This window comes from Equus przewalskii, chromosome 27, assembly GCF_037783145.1.
Source record: "Equus przewalskii isolate Varuska chromosome 27, EquPr2, whole genome shotgun sequence".
NCBI classification, from domain to species: Eukaryota; Metazoa; Chordata; class Mammalia; order Perissodactyla; family Equidae; genus Equus; species Equus przewalskii.
Genome location: NC_091857.1, coordinates 28,108,377 through 28,121,418, shown reverse-complemented (window position 1 = coordinate 28,121,418; position 13,042 = coordinate 28,108,377). Strand labels below are relative to the sequence as shown.

At 41.9% G+C, this 13,042-nt stretch overlaps 1 protein-coding gene across 14 annotated transcripts in view; it reads left to right on the top strand.

The window, feature by feature from the left end:
* Window positions 1-13,042, top strand: part of TIAM1 (TIAM Rac1 associated GEF 1) — a 352,305-nt gene that overhangs the window by 258,918 nt on the left and 80,345 nt on the right. For all 14 annotated transcript variants that reach the window (XM_070597276.1, XM_070597269.1, XM_070597274.1 and 11 more), the window contains 4 exons: window positions 1,890-2,114; window positions 4,176-4,361; window positions 9,291-9,437; window positions 12,115-12,189. In XM_070597276.1, the coding sequence (XP_070453377.1) occupies window positions 1,890-2,114; window positions 4,176-4,361; window positions 9,291-9,437; window positions 12,115-12,189 (633 nt within the window). The remainder of the gene's footprint in view (window positions 1-1,889; window positions 2,115-4,175; window positions 4,362-9,290; window positions 9,438-12,114; window positions 12,190-13,042) is intronic.

Here is a 13,042-nt window from a genome sequence, read left to right as displayed (position 1 = left end):
TGTAGGTCCATGCCTGGGATCTGAACCTGTGAACCTGGGTTGCCGAAGTGGAACGTGCAGCACTTTAACCACTCAGCCACAGGGCTGGGGGCCAGGCCCTATAATGGCTTTCTAAGAGGAGATAAGTATTAAAAATTTGAAGCAAAGTTAAGAGTTAAAGATGAATCTCATACAGACATGCCTTTTTTCCCTAAATTTCTCAGGTAAATTTCTGCAAGAATTTACCTTTGACTTCCAGTGTCTTTTTCTCCACTTCTCCTCCCCACAGTCCTCACGAAATGATTCCATTTGCTGCATCAGGTGGGACTTCTGCTGTTTCTTGTGAGAATGTCCAGCTTATTGAAGTCTTCCTTAGACACAGGCACATACATAACCACTGCTGGATTGTTCAGCTTTGTGTGGTGTGCCGTGTGGGGCCTCTGTTGGCAGACATCATTTGTGACATTTGATGCAGTTTGCTTTGTGGACTACAAAGCTGATGAGAGTCAGAAATGATGGAGTGGTGCCTTGACTTAACTTTCAGTTGCCAGCATAGAATAGTGTGTGGGTGGGGTCCTGTTAATAGAATTTTGTTTGTAAACCATTATTCAAATGAATTAGGAAACTAAGAAGATACATGAAAAATGTACATGAAAAGCGATATTGGCAGCTACTTCAGTATGGTGGTGGCTAAATAGATCCTTTCTTCAGATGGGCTAACTTGTGAGCATTTATTCAACTTCTCTGGGCTTAAGGGGATACACCTGGAAAAGTCTAGCACCTCCTCACTTACACATACTCATTGATTGAGTTCCTAAAGTATTCGTAATAGCATATCATCGCACATGTGCTGTCTCCCCAAACTCTTCTCTGACTTCTGCCTTTCAGAGCACCCAGCAAGCCCACTTTGAGGTTACCTGCCCAGTTTGGAGTGTTCTCCACACTGTCTTAAAATCCCCTCTCAAATGGCCGTTGTTGGTGGCTGGGGTGCTGCTGGGTGGCCACTGTTCCTAGATACTCTCACCTGTCCCCTGAGACAGTTTTGCTTCTGGCTCCCTTTAACTACTCCCCCAGCCCTAGTTGTGTCATTGCTGCTTAACTCTGGCATGTGACCTTTGGATCTGGGTCACAGTGGTTCACTGGGGGCAGGACTCTTGCGTCTTCCTTGGCCAGTAATGTCCCTCAGCCTCACTCTCACCTTGGAACTGACCAGTCTTTCTGGAAACTGACCTTTGCTTCATAGCAACCCTGTGAACTATGTTATCACGTAGATAAGTATCTTGGCTCGGGCTACTAAAAGAAACTACCGTAGACCAGGTGGCTTATAAACAACAGAAATTTATTTCTTACCTTCTGGAGGCTGGAAGTCCAAGGTCAGGGTGGCAGCATGGTTAGGTTCTGGTCAGGCGCACTCCTTGATTCAAAGATGACCATCTTCTTGCTGTGTCCTCACGTGGTGGAAGGGAGCTAGCTGGCTTTCTGACTTCTTTTTAGAAGAGCCTAATTCGCTGCATGAAGGTTCCACTCTCATGATCTAATCCCCCCCCCAAAGTCCTCCTCCTAATACCATCGCGTTGGGGGTTAGGATGTCAACATTTGAACTGGGGGCAGGGGGTACAAGGATTCAGTCCATTGCAACAATTTCAGTAAGTACATTTGGTGAGCAAATATGGTGACTTCATTCTGGACAGCCCTTGGGGGCTAGAGGTAGGGTTGGTGCCTGACTTAAGACTAACTTATTTTATCAAGTCTCTGAAGGAAGAGGAGGTCAGAGAGGTTAGCCTTCCCCGTCGGGTGTCTGGACCTGTCATCTGGACTCCCAGGCGTTGCTTCTCTGGAAATACACTGTTTCACCTCCAGTGACCTAAGAGCTGGCTGTTTCTTCTTTGCCCCCACCTCCCCACTTACAGACCACCAGTCAGACGGAGCTGGAAAACTGGATCACCGCCATCCATTCTGCCTGCGCAGCTGCCGTCGCAAGACACCACCACAAGGAAGACACGCTCCGACTCCTGAAGTCAGAAATCAAGAAACTGGAACAAAAGATTGATATGGATGAAAAGATGAAGAAAATGGGTGAAATGCAGCTGTCTTCAGTCACTGATTCAAAGAAGAAGAAAACTATATTAGATCAGGTAATCATTCTTCCGTGTTTAGACTTGGGTGAAATCGTTGGGTCTCTAAAGTTTCTCTGCTGCCTTTGGAATCGAGAAACATCATCGGTTATCTTGTTGTCAGCTTGTCACCCAGGCTGCTAAATTCTTTATTGTGACTGTCACTTTTCCTCACCCATTGTTCACAGTTGATTGTTATGAGCTAAAGGGAACAATATTACATTGAATGAAAGACAGAAATCTAATAGAGGAGCTTTCCCACTGCCACCAGTGGCATGCTGTTCTAGGGGATCGGTGTAATTGGAAAGTCTGCAATGTCATTCTCCACCTTATTGGGTTGACTTGGAGCGCGACTATGGTGGGGATTAATTCCTGACTCCTCAATAGATTTAGATTTCTAAATATAGAAAACGTAGAGTGTGCTTTAAAATATATATATACATAATTGCTGTCTATGAGCATAAGTGTGTGTCATGCTAAAAACAGAAGATTTAGTTGGATAACAAAGGACATTTTTGCCTTTTATTCAGTTGTTTTAAAGTCAGTAGTAATGCTTTGAAACTTTGTCCTAATGTGTAGAAAGGAATTATGTGAATAAATGCTATTTAAATAATTGAAGAGTCGATGATGTGGACCAGCATGTGCTCTTCGGTATTTCTGTCCCTCTGTTCTTTCCTCCTATTACCTGACACTATTTTTTTTCAATTGAGGCAAAATTCACATAATATAAAATTAACCTTTGTTGTGTCTGTGAGGAAGAGTGGCCCTGAGCTAACGCCTTTTGCCAATCTTTCTCTTTTTTGCTTGAGGATGATTGGCCCTGAGCTAACATCGGTGCCCATCTCCCTCTATTCTGTATGTGGCACAGTGCCACAGCATGACTCGATGAGTGGTGTAGATCTAACCCTGTGTACCTGGGAGTGCACAACGTGGAGTGCACTGGGCTTAACCACTACACCGCCAGGTTGGCCCCTAAAATTAACCATTTTGATATGTACAATTCAGTATCATTTAATACATTCACAGGTTGTTCCCCTCTGCCCTGACATTCAGTTTTTATGGATTTACCTATTTTGGATGTTTCATATAAGTGGAATTACATATCATGTGACTTTTTGTGTCCAACTTCATTCACTTAGCATACTGTCTTGGAGGTTGTGCCACATTGTAGCAGGTGGCAATCTTTCATTCCTTTTTATGGCTGAGTATTATTCCATTGTATATAGACACCACGATTTGTTTATCCATTCATCCATTGATGGACATTTGGGCTGTTTCCACTGTTTGACTGTTGTGAGTAGTGCTATGAACATGCATGTACATTAATGCTATATTTTCAGTTGAAGTAACAAGGTAGATATCAACCATTCATCATTGCCCATAACATCATTAACATCCCTAAGCCTTCACTATATGCCAGACCCTCTACTAAGTCTTATGCTTGCATCATCTTATTTAAACATCTCATCACCTTAGGACGTAGGTGTTATTTTCCCATTTTGAAAAATGAGGAAATGTCTTAGCTACTCCCTATGGCTGGAACTGTGTATTCCAGAGCCTGGCTCTCCACCACCCAGTGTTTTCCATTTCCCGTTCTGTATTCTCTACCACTCACCTCTCCTCAAACAGTCTTGGTCTCTTTGCCTCTGATCTTTAGTTCGCCTCGCTTTTCCTTTGTCTTTCTATGAAAGCCACCTCTTGTAAGTCATATAATTCTCCAGTGCTGAAAATCTACATTTTTTACTTCTGCTGTGGGTGTGTGGCCCAGAGCCTGGAGCTGATGAACCTATAATGCCCATAAACATGAAATCTATGATGAGGAACACAGAGCAACTAATGATACACTTTCTGTTTATCCTTCTGACTTTATGGCTATAGGTCTTTGCAGAAAAACGTGTAAGCTATGGAGACAATAATATTTGACCTGCTATTATCTGAAAAACTTAAGGTACTTGTTGTTTAACCCTCAGGATTAAAATTAATACCTTTACAGCAAATAGATGTGTAATATTTGTGTAGGATAAACTTGTTAAGATTTATCTTCCCTTTTTCTCACCTTTTCCCACATTGTCACCTCTGTAGATCTTTGTTTGGGAGCAAAATCTCGAACAGTTCCAAATGGACCTATTTCGTTACCGCTGTTACTTAGCCAGCCTCCAAGGCGGGGAGCTGCCGAACCCTAAAAGGCTACTTGCTTTTGCAAGCCGACCAACGAAAGTGGCAATGGGCCGCCTCGGAATCTTTTCGGTATCATCCTTTCATGCCCTGGTGAGTCGAAGCTGATGTATTTTTGAAAAATATGCATCTTGAGTATTAATCCTGAGCAGGACTTGACCAGAGTCTCTGAAGTGTTTTTCTAGGTCACTGCTGTGTATGGATTTCTGACACGTTCTTTCTCTGCAGTGGGTGCAAACCTTCATTCGAAGTCATTCTGAAATTTATTACTTAAGCCTCTCTTGATGGGGCCTAAATTGTTGTGCAAAGAAAACATGGAAGGTATTATCTTAAGAGATCTTTGCCTGTAGTGTTTGTTGATAACTTATGTCGTCTTTTGGTAGAGTCATGTTTCTAACACAAATATATGTATTTTACATTAATTTTATGGAAATGGTAAGTGGAGAGCTCTCTCATACATAAATGTGTTGTCTCTGTCTCTCTCGCACACACGAAAAACATACACCAAATATCGAAAACTGATCTCTTTGGAGATCTCCCTTTCCAGTTTATTTTTTAGCATCGTTTTGATGGCCATAAATACCTAATGCATAAAGGAAGGCAAAGACCTTCCATGATTTACCAGCCCAACATATGTTGGAAGAGAATTTTCATTAGACCTCCAGGGCGGTGGATTGTATAGCTGTGTTGTGTGTTTGCAGTGTGTAATTTCGTGTACTTGCTAAATCGTGAAGAGCTTTATGTGCTTTTGGCTCCTTTCTTCTCAGAAATTGCTATGCGAGTAACATGGTTTTACCCTATCCAAGTCAACACCCACTTAAAATGTACTACACCTTAGCACATTTGCTGTGGAATTAAATGTTAAGTCTCAGGTTCCAGAAGCTGCTTTGGAAAACCTTAGCTGTGCTGCTCTTGGCTTGCTGTGTCAGCTGTACCCTTCAATTGAATTCAGAGCTGTAATTCAGTCAGAGGCGTTTGTATTCTTTATAAATAGATTAGCGTCATCATCTGGATAATTAGGGGTAGATTTACATTTTTAAAGAAGTCTTAAGCCAATTTCTGGAGTTATTAAAACTGGCACCCTGATTTGTTCTGTTAATTACAGCTCAGCTCCTGGTCTCCCTGGCTACCACCTCTCCTTATAGCTGTTAGGTCCTATTTTTGAGTAGTGATGGGTCGAAGTACTGCGATGAGTAAGTCTTGCAAATGGTTTTCAGTTTGTGGCTCTAAGACTCTTTCTCTGAGACCCAGACGCCAATTTTTAACTTAGCCAAATCTCAGTTTGCCTCTTCTGCAAAAAAATCGGGATAAAAATTCTTATTTACCTCTTTGTAAGAATGTCGTAAATTGAGGGAGCATTTTTATTAAGGAAGCTTATGGTGCTAGTGATGTGGCATCAGCGTTAATACTGAATCCTGAGTAGCCAAACGTCTCTTTTCTTTTATCCGGCCTGATTTTGGAGAAAGTCATTTTGCTGTCTACCAAAAACTTCTGTGCCTTAATTATTTTCTTCAAAGCCATTGGAGCTAACTTCTCTGAGATGGAGAAGTAAAAGCCACTGTATTACCCTTCCATAATTCATCTTCAGACCTTCTAATTTCTTCTATCTCAATATCTGTGATTTGTGGGTGCTTTTGATGGGCAGGCTATTGAAACCTGGCCAGTGGCAGATGGGGGTGGAGGGTTAGTAACTCTTTTAGGTTTTTTGGCCAGTGATTTTTAAAGAAGAATATTTTATTCCATATCTGCAACTCTGTTTCTTTGTTCTTTTTATGCTGGCTGCATCAGCAGTGGGAATCTGCATGTCTCTATGTCCTCGCAAACTTCTCTTTTCCATGAGGGGTATCATTTCCGACAGAACAAGTTAGGCAGGCCTGTTGGATATCTATTCCTGTTTGTTGCTGCAGCTCCTGCAGGAGATCCCGGGCAGGGAATTTTCCAGGCTGATTTATTGGATACTTATTTTTTCCTCCTCTTCTTGTCATTTGACCCCAGGGAATTTTATTTTTCCCCTTGGAGTTGAAATGTTCTTCAATTTAGCCTTTGTCTAGGCATTTTTTTTTTTCTCCTTTTAAGTGGGGGGCGTGGGAGGAGGAGGTGTGAGGGCAACAGGGCGAGGGGAGGAGACTTGAGCTACAATTTAAGTACCATTCACCAGGAGGGCTTCCCATAATACTCAGTGATTTGCGGTAATTAACTGAAGGGTCCCCGCTGTACTCTTTGAAAGAAGGTTATCATTGTTCTTGTTTGCACAGATGAGCAGAATGATAGAGTAATCAGGTCCCAGCCACAAAGGGAGGCATTGTCTGGGCAAAGATCATTGAGAAACTCTTGAGGTCTTGTCCAATAGTTCTTTTGCTAGCCTTTTTTTTTTTTCCTTCTAAATCCCTTTGCTCATTTTGAGTCATTATTATCTTGGGGTTAGCAGTTGCTTTTGCTGTTTACAAGGTCCCCAACAGTTTAGCATAGTTACTGTAAGAACCTTAAATAAAGTGCCCATTTTTGAAACAGACTGAGCCAACTGGTCAGCTGGTAACTGAGAATATTTATGGTTGTGTGAGTTTCTCTTCCAGACTCTGTTTTTCTACAATTATAAACTGAGGAGTTACTTTTGAATTGTTGTAACCGTGTTATGTAGGATCTCTGCTTTTGCTTTTGCGATGTTTGTTTATTTATTCATTCGTTCAGCAAATATGTGTGAGTGACTGGCATATGTTAGTTACTGTCCTCATAATTAGGGTTATGGCAGTGATCAACCCCAGTGCTCCTGTCCTGTGGGAGCTTGTGTTCTTGTGGGAGAGATGGATAATAGATAAGTAAGTAATTAAATAAACACAATAAATATAGATATTGATGTGTGCTATGAGGGAGGTAAATAGGGTAATACGTATTGATACATATACACACACGTACATATGTTTATATATATACACTATCTATATCTGTCTATCATCTATCTATCTATCTGGCTGCCTGTGTGTATGTGTATATGTATCTATTTATGGATAGATTATCTACTTATAAATATATATATATATATAAAAGACCAAATGGACATTTTTTTTCTCTAGGATTTTACCCTTAACACTATTTCCTCAGTGGTTGTTATCCTCATTTTGTCATAACTGACATTGACATAGTCACACAAGCATGTATGTGTGTCAGCACCTTATAATTTATTTCTTCTCCAAACTTTGTTTACCTTTAACTTAGAAAGTGATGAAAATAGAGAAAAGAAAATGTTCACATATTTGATATCAACATGTGCCTTTTGTTTTGTGATTTTGTTCCCTGACACCTTGAATCTAACTGTAGATGAGAGCTCTTTCTTATAGAGCTTTCCCCCTGCTGTCCGGGAAACCTCATTTTCCTATGCCGGGATCTGGGTTTTCTTACGTGCTAAGCTGGGAAAGTGCAAGACCTCTCAGCTCCCTCATCTTCCTATTTTCCTTTGGGACCCAAACCTCCTTCCTAATACCGCGCAGAGAAGTTGTTTTGATTCCTGTTTTTAATGTATGTGAGGTCTTTGCCAGTCTACTCTTGGGGCTTCCACGGTATTTACTCTGTCACTACTGAAAACCCCAGAGAAGCCTGCCTTCTAACCAGCATGCAGACTGCTGGGGAAGCCCCTTTGGTTACCCAAGAATATTCCATCCCCTACATGGCTGCCAGTTGGCAGCCATCACACTGGGAGTTGCCCGTGTGGGAATCTATGACAAGTGGGTTCCAAGACATTCACCTCCAGCAATGAAGAATGGGTGGGGAAGTTTCATGTCAAGTCTGACTCGCTCTGCCTCCTGGCACTCCCTTCTTTGAAAGGAGAGCCCGTGGGTGGCCTATTGAGATCTCCTGGCAGGAGTTCCCTTAAGTGCCTGGGACTTTGCTTACCACCTGTAGGGTAAAGTTCAAGCCTGACTGTTTGCCTGGGAAGGACTTTGTGGGGTCCTCACAGAGATTCAGCATCTACTTGAGCACTTAGCACAGTGGCAGATTGAAATTTGGCTGTTCCCTTCTGAAATACTTGTCTGGGTTGCTGGCATCTTGCAAGTAACTCAACATAGTTTAGTTTCCTTTTTCTGTTTTTTGTTTTCTAGACAAAATACAACTGTTATTCCCCTTTCACCTAATCATAGGACCTGCAAGGCTAGTAAGGTGGCTTCACCATCTTCATGAACCCAAGTCCCTTCCATCTTGTTGTTCTGCCATCCTTGAAAAGGCTTCTATCTGAATATTCTAGGCTGGCTAACATGTAGACTTTCCTGACATCAGGAAGGAGGAACATGAAGGATAATGGAGAGTCCCCCCTTCTGAGGATGCTTCCTGGAAATTGCAAATAGCCCGTCTTTTACCTCCCATTGACCGGAACTTTCTCACAAGCCCATGTTCCGCTACAAGGAAACTAAGTCAACTTGGGGGAGCCATGTGCTCAGCTGTGTTTGGGGTTTCTCTGACTGAGGTACAAGGGAGAGTGATACTGGCCACCACTATTACTTGCCTAATTAGGAAAGTGAGTTTATGTAATTCTAAGAAAACTAAATAGAAGAGATTTGTAAATTTAGGTTTAATGTGGAATCATAGAAACCAAAGTCGTCTGTTTTCACTATTTTTGCTGACACTTAGGCACTGTTTTTCATTAGAATGCCGAAAAAGCTCTGTAGCGTTTGGGGAGAATCTCAAGAAAGTGTGCTAATTTAACTTGATGCCAGAGTTCAAGCCTGTGACCCGAGGACATCTAATTGTTGGAAACATAACAGTACATTCTATTACTATTTTATTTATTTTTACTGATGATTTCAGACAATGATTGAGTTTGCTAACCTTTCACTTACATTTATAGTCATGGAGGGCCCTCAAAGTCTGAGTGTGTGTGAGTCATGGATTAAACGTTTTGGTGTTTGGGTCAGTGTTGGTTGGCGTAATGGAGGAGGGGTCTTTGAAGGGTGCGACTTAGTGAGGACTTTGAGAACAGCTGAGTGGTCCAGACACATCTCTCTTGATGATGTCCCTCCTTGCTGTCTTCAGGTGGCAGCACGCACTGGAGAAACTGGAGTGAGAAGACGTACTCAGGCCATGTCCAGATCTGCAAGCAAGCGAAGGAGCAGGTTTTCTTCTCTTTGGGGTCTGGACACTACCTCCAAAAAGAAGCAGGGACGCCCCAGCATCAATCAGGTGGGTTCCAGGGTGGATGGAAAAGCAAGCGTAGATGGCTTCTGTGACCACCTCACACTGGGATGTGTCTGCGTGTGTGTGTTCCTTCGTTGACAATGAGTCTTATTTAAAATCAGCTAGTTGACTCAAAGAAGTTAGTTGTGTTAGGGGCTTTTAATAGATAATATACACCCATAACATTGAACTCTGCTATTAGTCTATCACCAAGCTCCAGTCCTCCACCTGCATCCTTTCCAAACCCCGGTTAATTACAGACCTACTGAGAGTGCACAAGTCATCTGGAGTCTTCAGAAAAAACCAGGGCTTGATGCTGAAGCCAAGTGGGCACCTGAGCACAGAGTCTTTTAAGCTGCCTCTGGCGCTGGATCAAAGGCAGCCTCCAGGGAAATCTGATTGTTTCTTTGCCCTTGACTTTCTGGGGTTGACATTAAATGAGCAGTTCGTCTGCCTACTGGTTTGAGGAACCAGGAATCTGAGAGTGCTCGCTTGCTGCCTGGACTCCCTTCTGCAGAGATGCTGGGGCTTGAAGGGGACCTCAGTACATCATGAATGGTACCCTTCATGAATGTCGGTGTCAGGCCTCTAATACCCGTGTGCTGCGCCTCCTTAATTTTACTCCTTTACCAGCCATGGCCACTTTCCTACGGGAGTTGCTGCTGAGAGGCTCACTCTCCATTGTCATTGTCATTCTTCTTTGGCTTTGAGCAATGAGTGGCTCCAGAACTGCTTCAGGTTTTAGGGACTGAAGAGACACGGGTATTTGAAAGAAGGAGAATGTCCAGTACTTGGGCTGCAGTGGCTGGAAAGTGAGGCGCTGGACTTTTCTGAGGTCATGACAAGGATTACCAATTTGACCTCTTCACTCTGAGCCCTTAGGCAAAGTGAGAAGTCAGTTGACTGACTTAAAGAAAGATCCCTCATTATTTGTTCTGACAATTCTAGCCATTCTTTTACCTAGAAACTGAAATTCACAGGAGAAATTCGTCCTGAAAGCTGATGTACTAAGTCCTTCCCTGACCAACATGCTCGCCATTTAAAACATGGAGGGTCTGTCTCCTTGGTGGAACTGGCAGGAGACCAGAGGAGCAAAGGATCGGAGGGCCTGAGACTGTGCAATCCTGCAGTGTGTCCTGTGCTCTGTGGGGAGAGTAGAGCATCAAGGTGGCTGCCATGCGTTTGGATTCTAGTACATTTGAAGAAGACACTGTTTGGAGGAAAGTCAGTATTTCACTGGAAAAACCATGCAAGAAACTCGCTAGCTGTTGATGAAATCTGCAAAAGAATAACATTACCGATCAGCATCCGTCCCCTCCTTTTGGGAGGTGGTGTCTTTTTGTATGCATCCTCTGTCATTGCAGATGACTCAGACCACGGCTATAAATATGTGAGAGCCTTGCAGTTGGCAACTGGGCTTGAACTTCTCTGCTATCAAAAGCCTTGGTTCATATGGTTCCACTGTGTTGGCGCCAGGTTAGGGTACAGCCCATGGCTGCTGAAATATATAGCTGAATTTAAATGAATCCGAGAGAATGTTTTTAACGTTTTTTTAAATCAAAGGATGATGTCATATCTCATAAGCAATTCTTGTTATTCTCTCTTAAAGTAAGAGCTGAGAAAAACTTCTTGGGGGCTGGCTTGGTGGCATAGTGGTTAAATTTGTGTGCCCTGCTTCAGCAGCCAGGGGATCAGTGGTTTGGATCTTGGGCGTGGACCTACACACTGCTCATCAAGCCATGCTGTGGTGGCATCCCACATAGCAGAACTAGAAGGACTTACAACTAGGATATACAACTATGTACTGGAGCTTTGGGGAGGAAGAAAAAAGAGGAAGATTGGCAACAGATATTAGCTCAGGGCCAATCTTCCTCACCAAAAAAAAAAAAAAAAAAAAATTGCATACCTTTAAAAAAAACAAAAAACTAAAACTTCTTGCTTAGCCATAAGCATACCAATAGAAATTTACTTATTAATTCAGTACTTGAAATGGATAAAAATAGTATGTTTCTATATATCTCATTTGCATCCGGGCAAAGGCTTTTTCATAATCATGTGTATTATCCTGACCGTACACGTTCAGTTTAGAGCCAGTATATAGAATTTCTCATGTCCATGTGTTTAGATTTTGACTACCTAGTGGCATTAGTACCCTCTTCTGATTTTAATCCTGTCTTTAGGTTAGCAGGATTCATTAAATTTCAAATAATAGACAAATTTCTGTTTTTTTAAATAAAAAACATTTTCTGTGGTATTGTGGTAAAGTAATTATAAATGTATATTTTCAGCTTCCACTCAACAGTATTAAAGAGTAAACTAATCGTTATTGATGGCTATCTGATCAAGTATGTGATGCTATGGCAGAAATTCTTCACTGAGAACAAATCTAAGATGTTCATTGTTTTTGCAAGTTTATTTTGTTTCAATGTAGAGGAATTATCCATATCTAAAGCTATCTTTTCTTTTGAATTGTCAACGATGTGGGAAGTGATCTACAAGGAGGAACATGTTTTCCATGGTCTGCTACCTGAATTATTTTAGCTGCTTTAGGATTTGATGTAGGAGTATCTGGAAACTTCTGGAATGTTTTCTAATAGCCATGCCCATTTTGCATTCCCCTTCCCATGCTTCATTTCTCCTTTTACCCAGATTTCTTTCTAAGACGATGCTTTTGTGTCTGCAGGTGTTCGGTGAGGGAACTGACGCCGTGAAGAAGTCTTTAGAGGGAATCTTTGATGACACTGTTCCAGATGGCAAGGTAAAAATAAGCACATCTTCCTTTTCTAAAAGCACCACGAATGCATCAACATTGCACAATGTAGTGGTTTCTTGGGATCCTAAAATTAAGTAGACTCACTATTAAAAGCTGAAATGATCAATTCTTTAAAGTTATTAATAGATCAACCAGCGATGGGAAGCATTTTACATTTAAAACTTGACAACGATAAGAACATCCTCCTTCTGACATAGCATTTTTGATACTTATCATTTGGATGTGTAAGTTTCCATCTAGAATGTAAGAGGAGATTGGGGTCTGGGTAGCTGAATTTTTTATGCCATTGCCAATTCCTTTTATGTACAACTTCCGTTCCCAAGAGGAGAGTTCTTGTTGCCCTCCCTCTCTGCCCACACGTGCTATTTTGCTCCCATTAATTTCAAAGAACTGCTCTGATAGTATGTTCTTAAAAATATATATATTTGCCTCCCAAGATAAGTATTCAATTAAAGATTCACAGACTTGGTTCAGCCTTGTGCTTGCATTTAAAAGGGGCTTTCAAACTGGTTTGATGGAAGGCCCATAAAGAATATTGATTTTTTTTTTCCAGGCCACTTTTTTCAGCCTCTAAATATATGGACATCTCGAGTTTTAAAGATCCTAACAGTGATACCGGCGACCTCTTTGTTGGGGGGTGGTTCTGATGTTGATAACGTGAGCTTGGTATAATCTTCTGCTTCTTGGACTCAGAATCAATATGACAGAGGTCAGCTCTTGGTTGCCATGCAACCAAACAGTGGCGGTCAGCAGTTGCTCAGCCCCACGTTCTGGATGAAGCTGAGCCTCAAAAACCAGAATGTAGTGGGGAGTTCTGGCTGTTGGAGGGGGAGGAGAG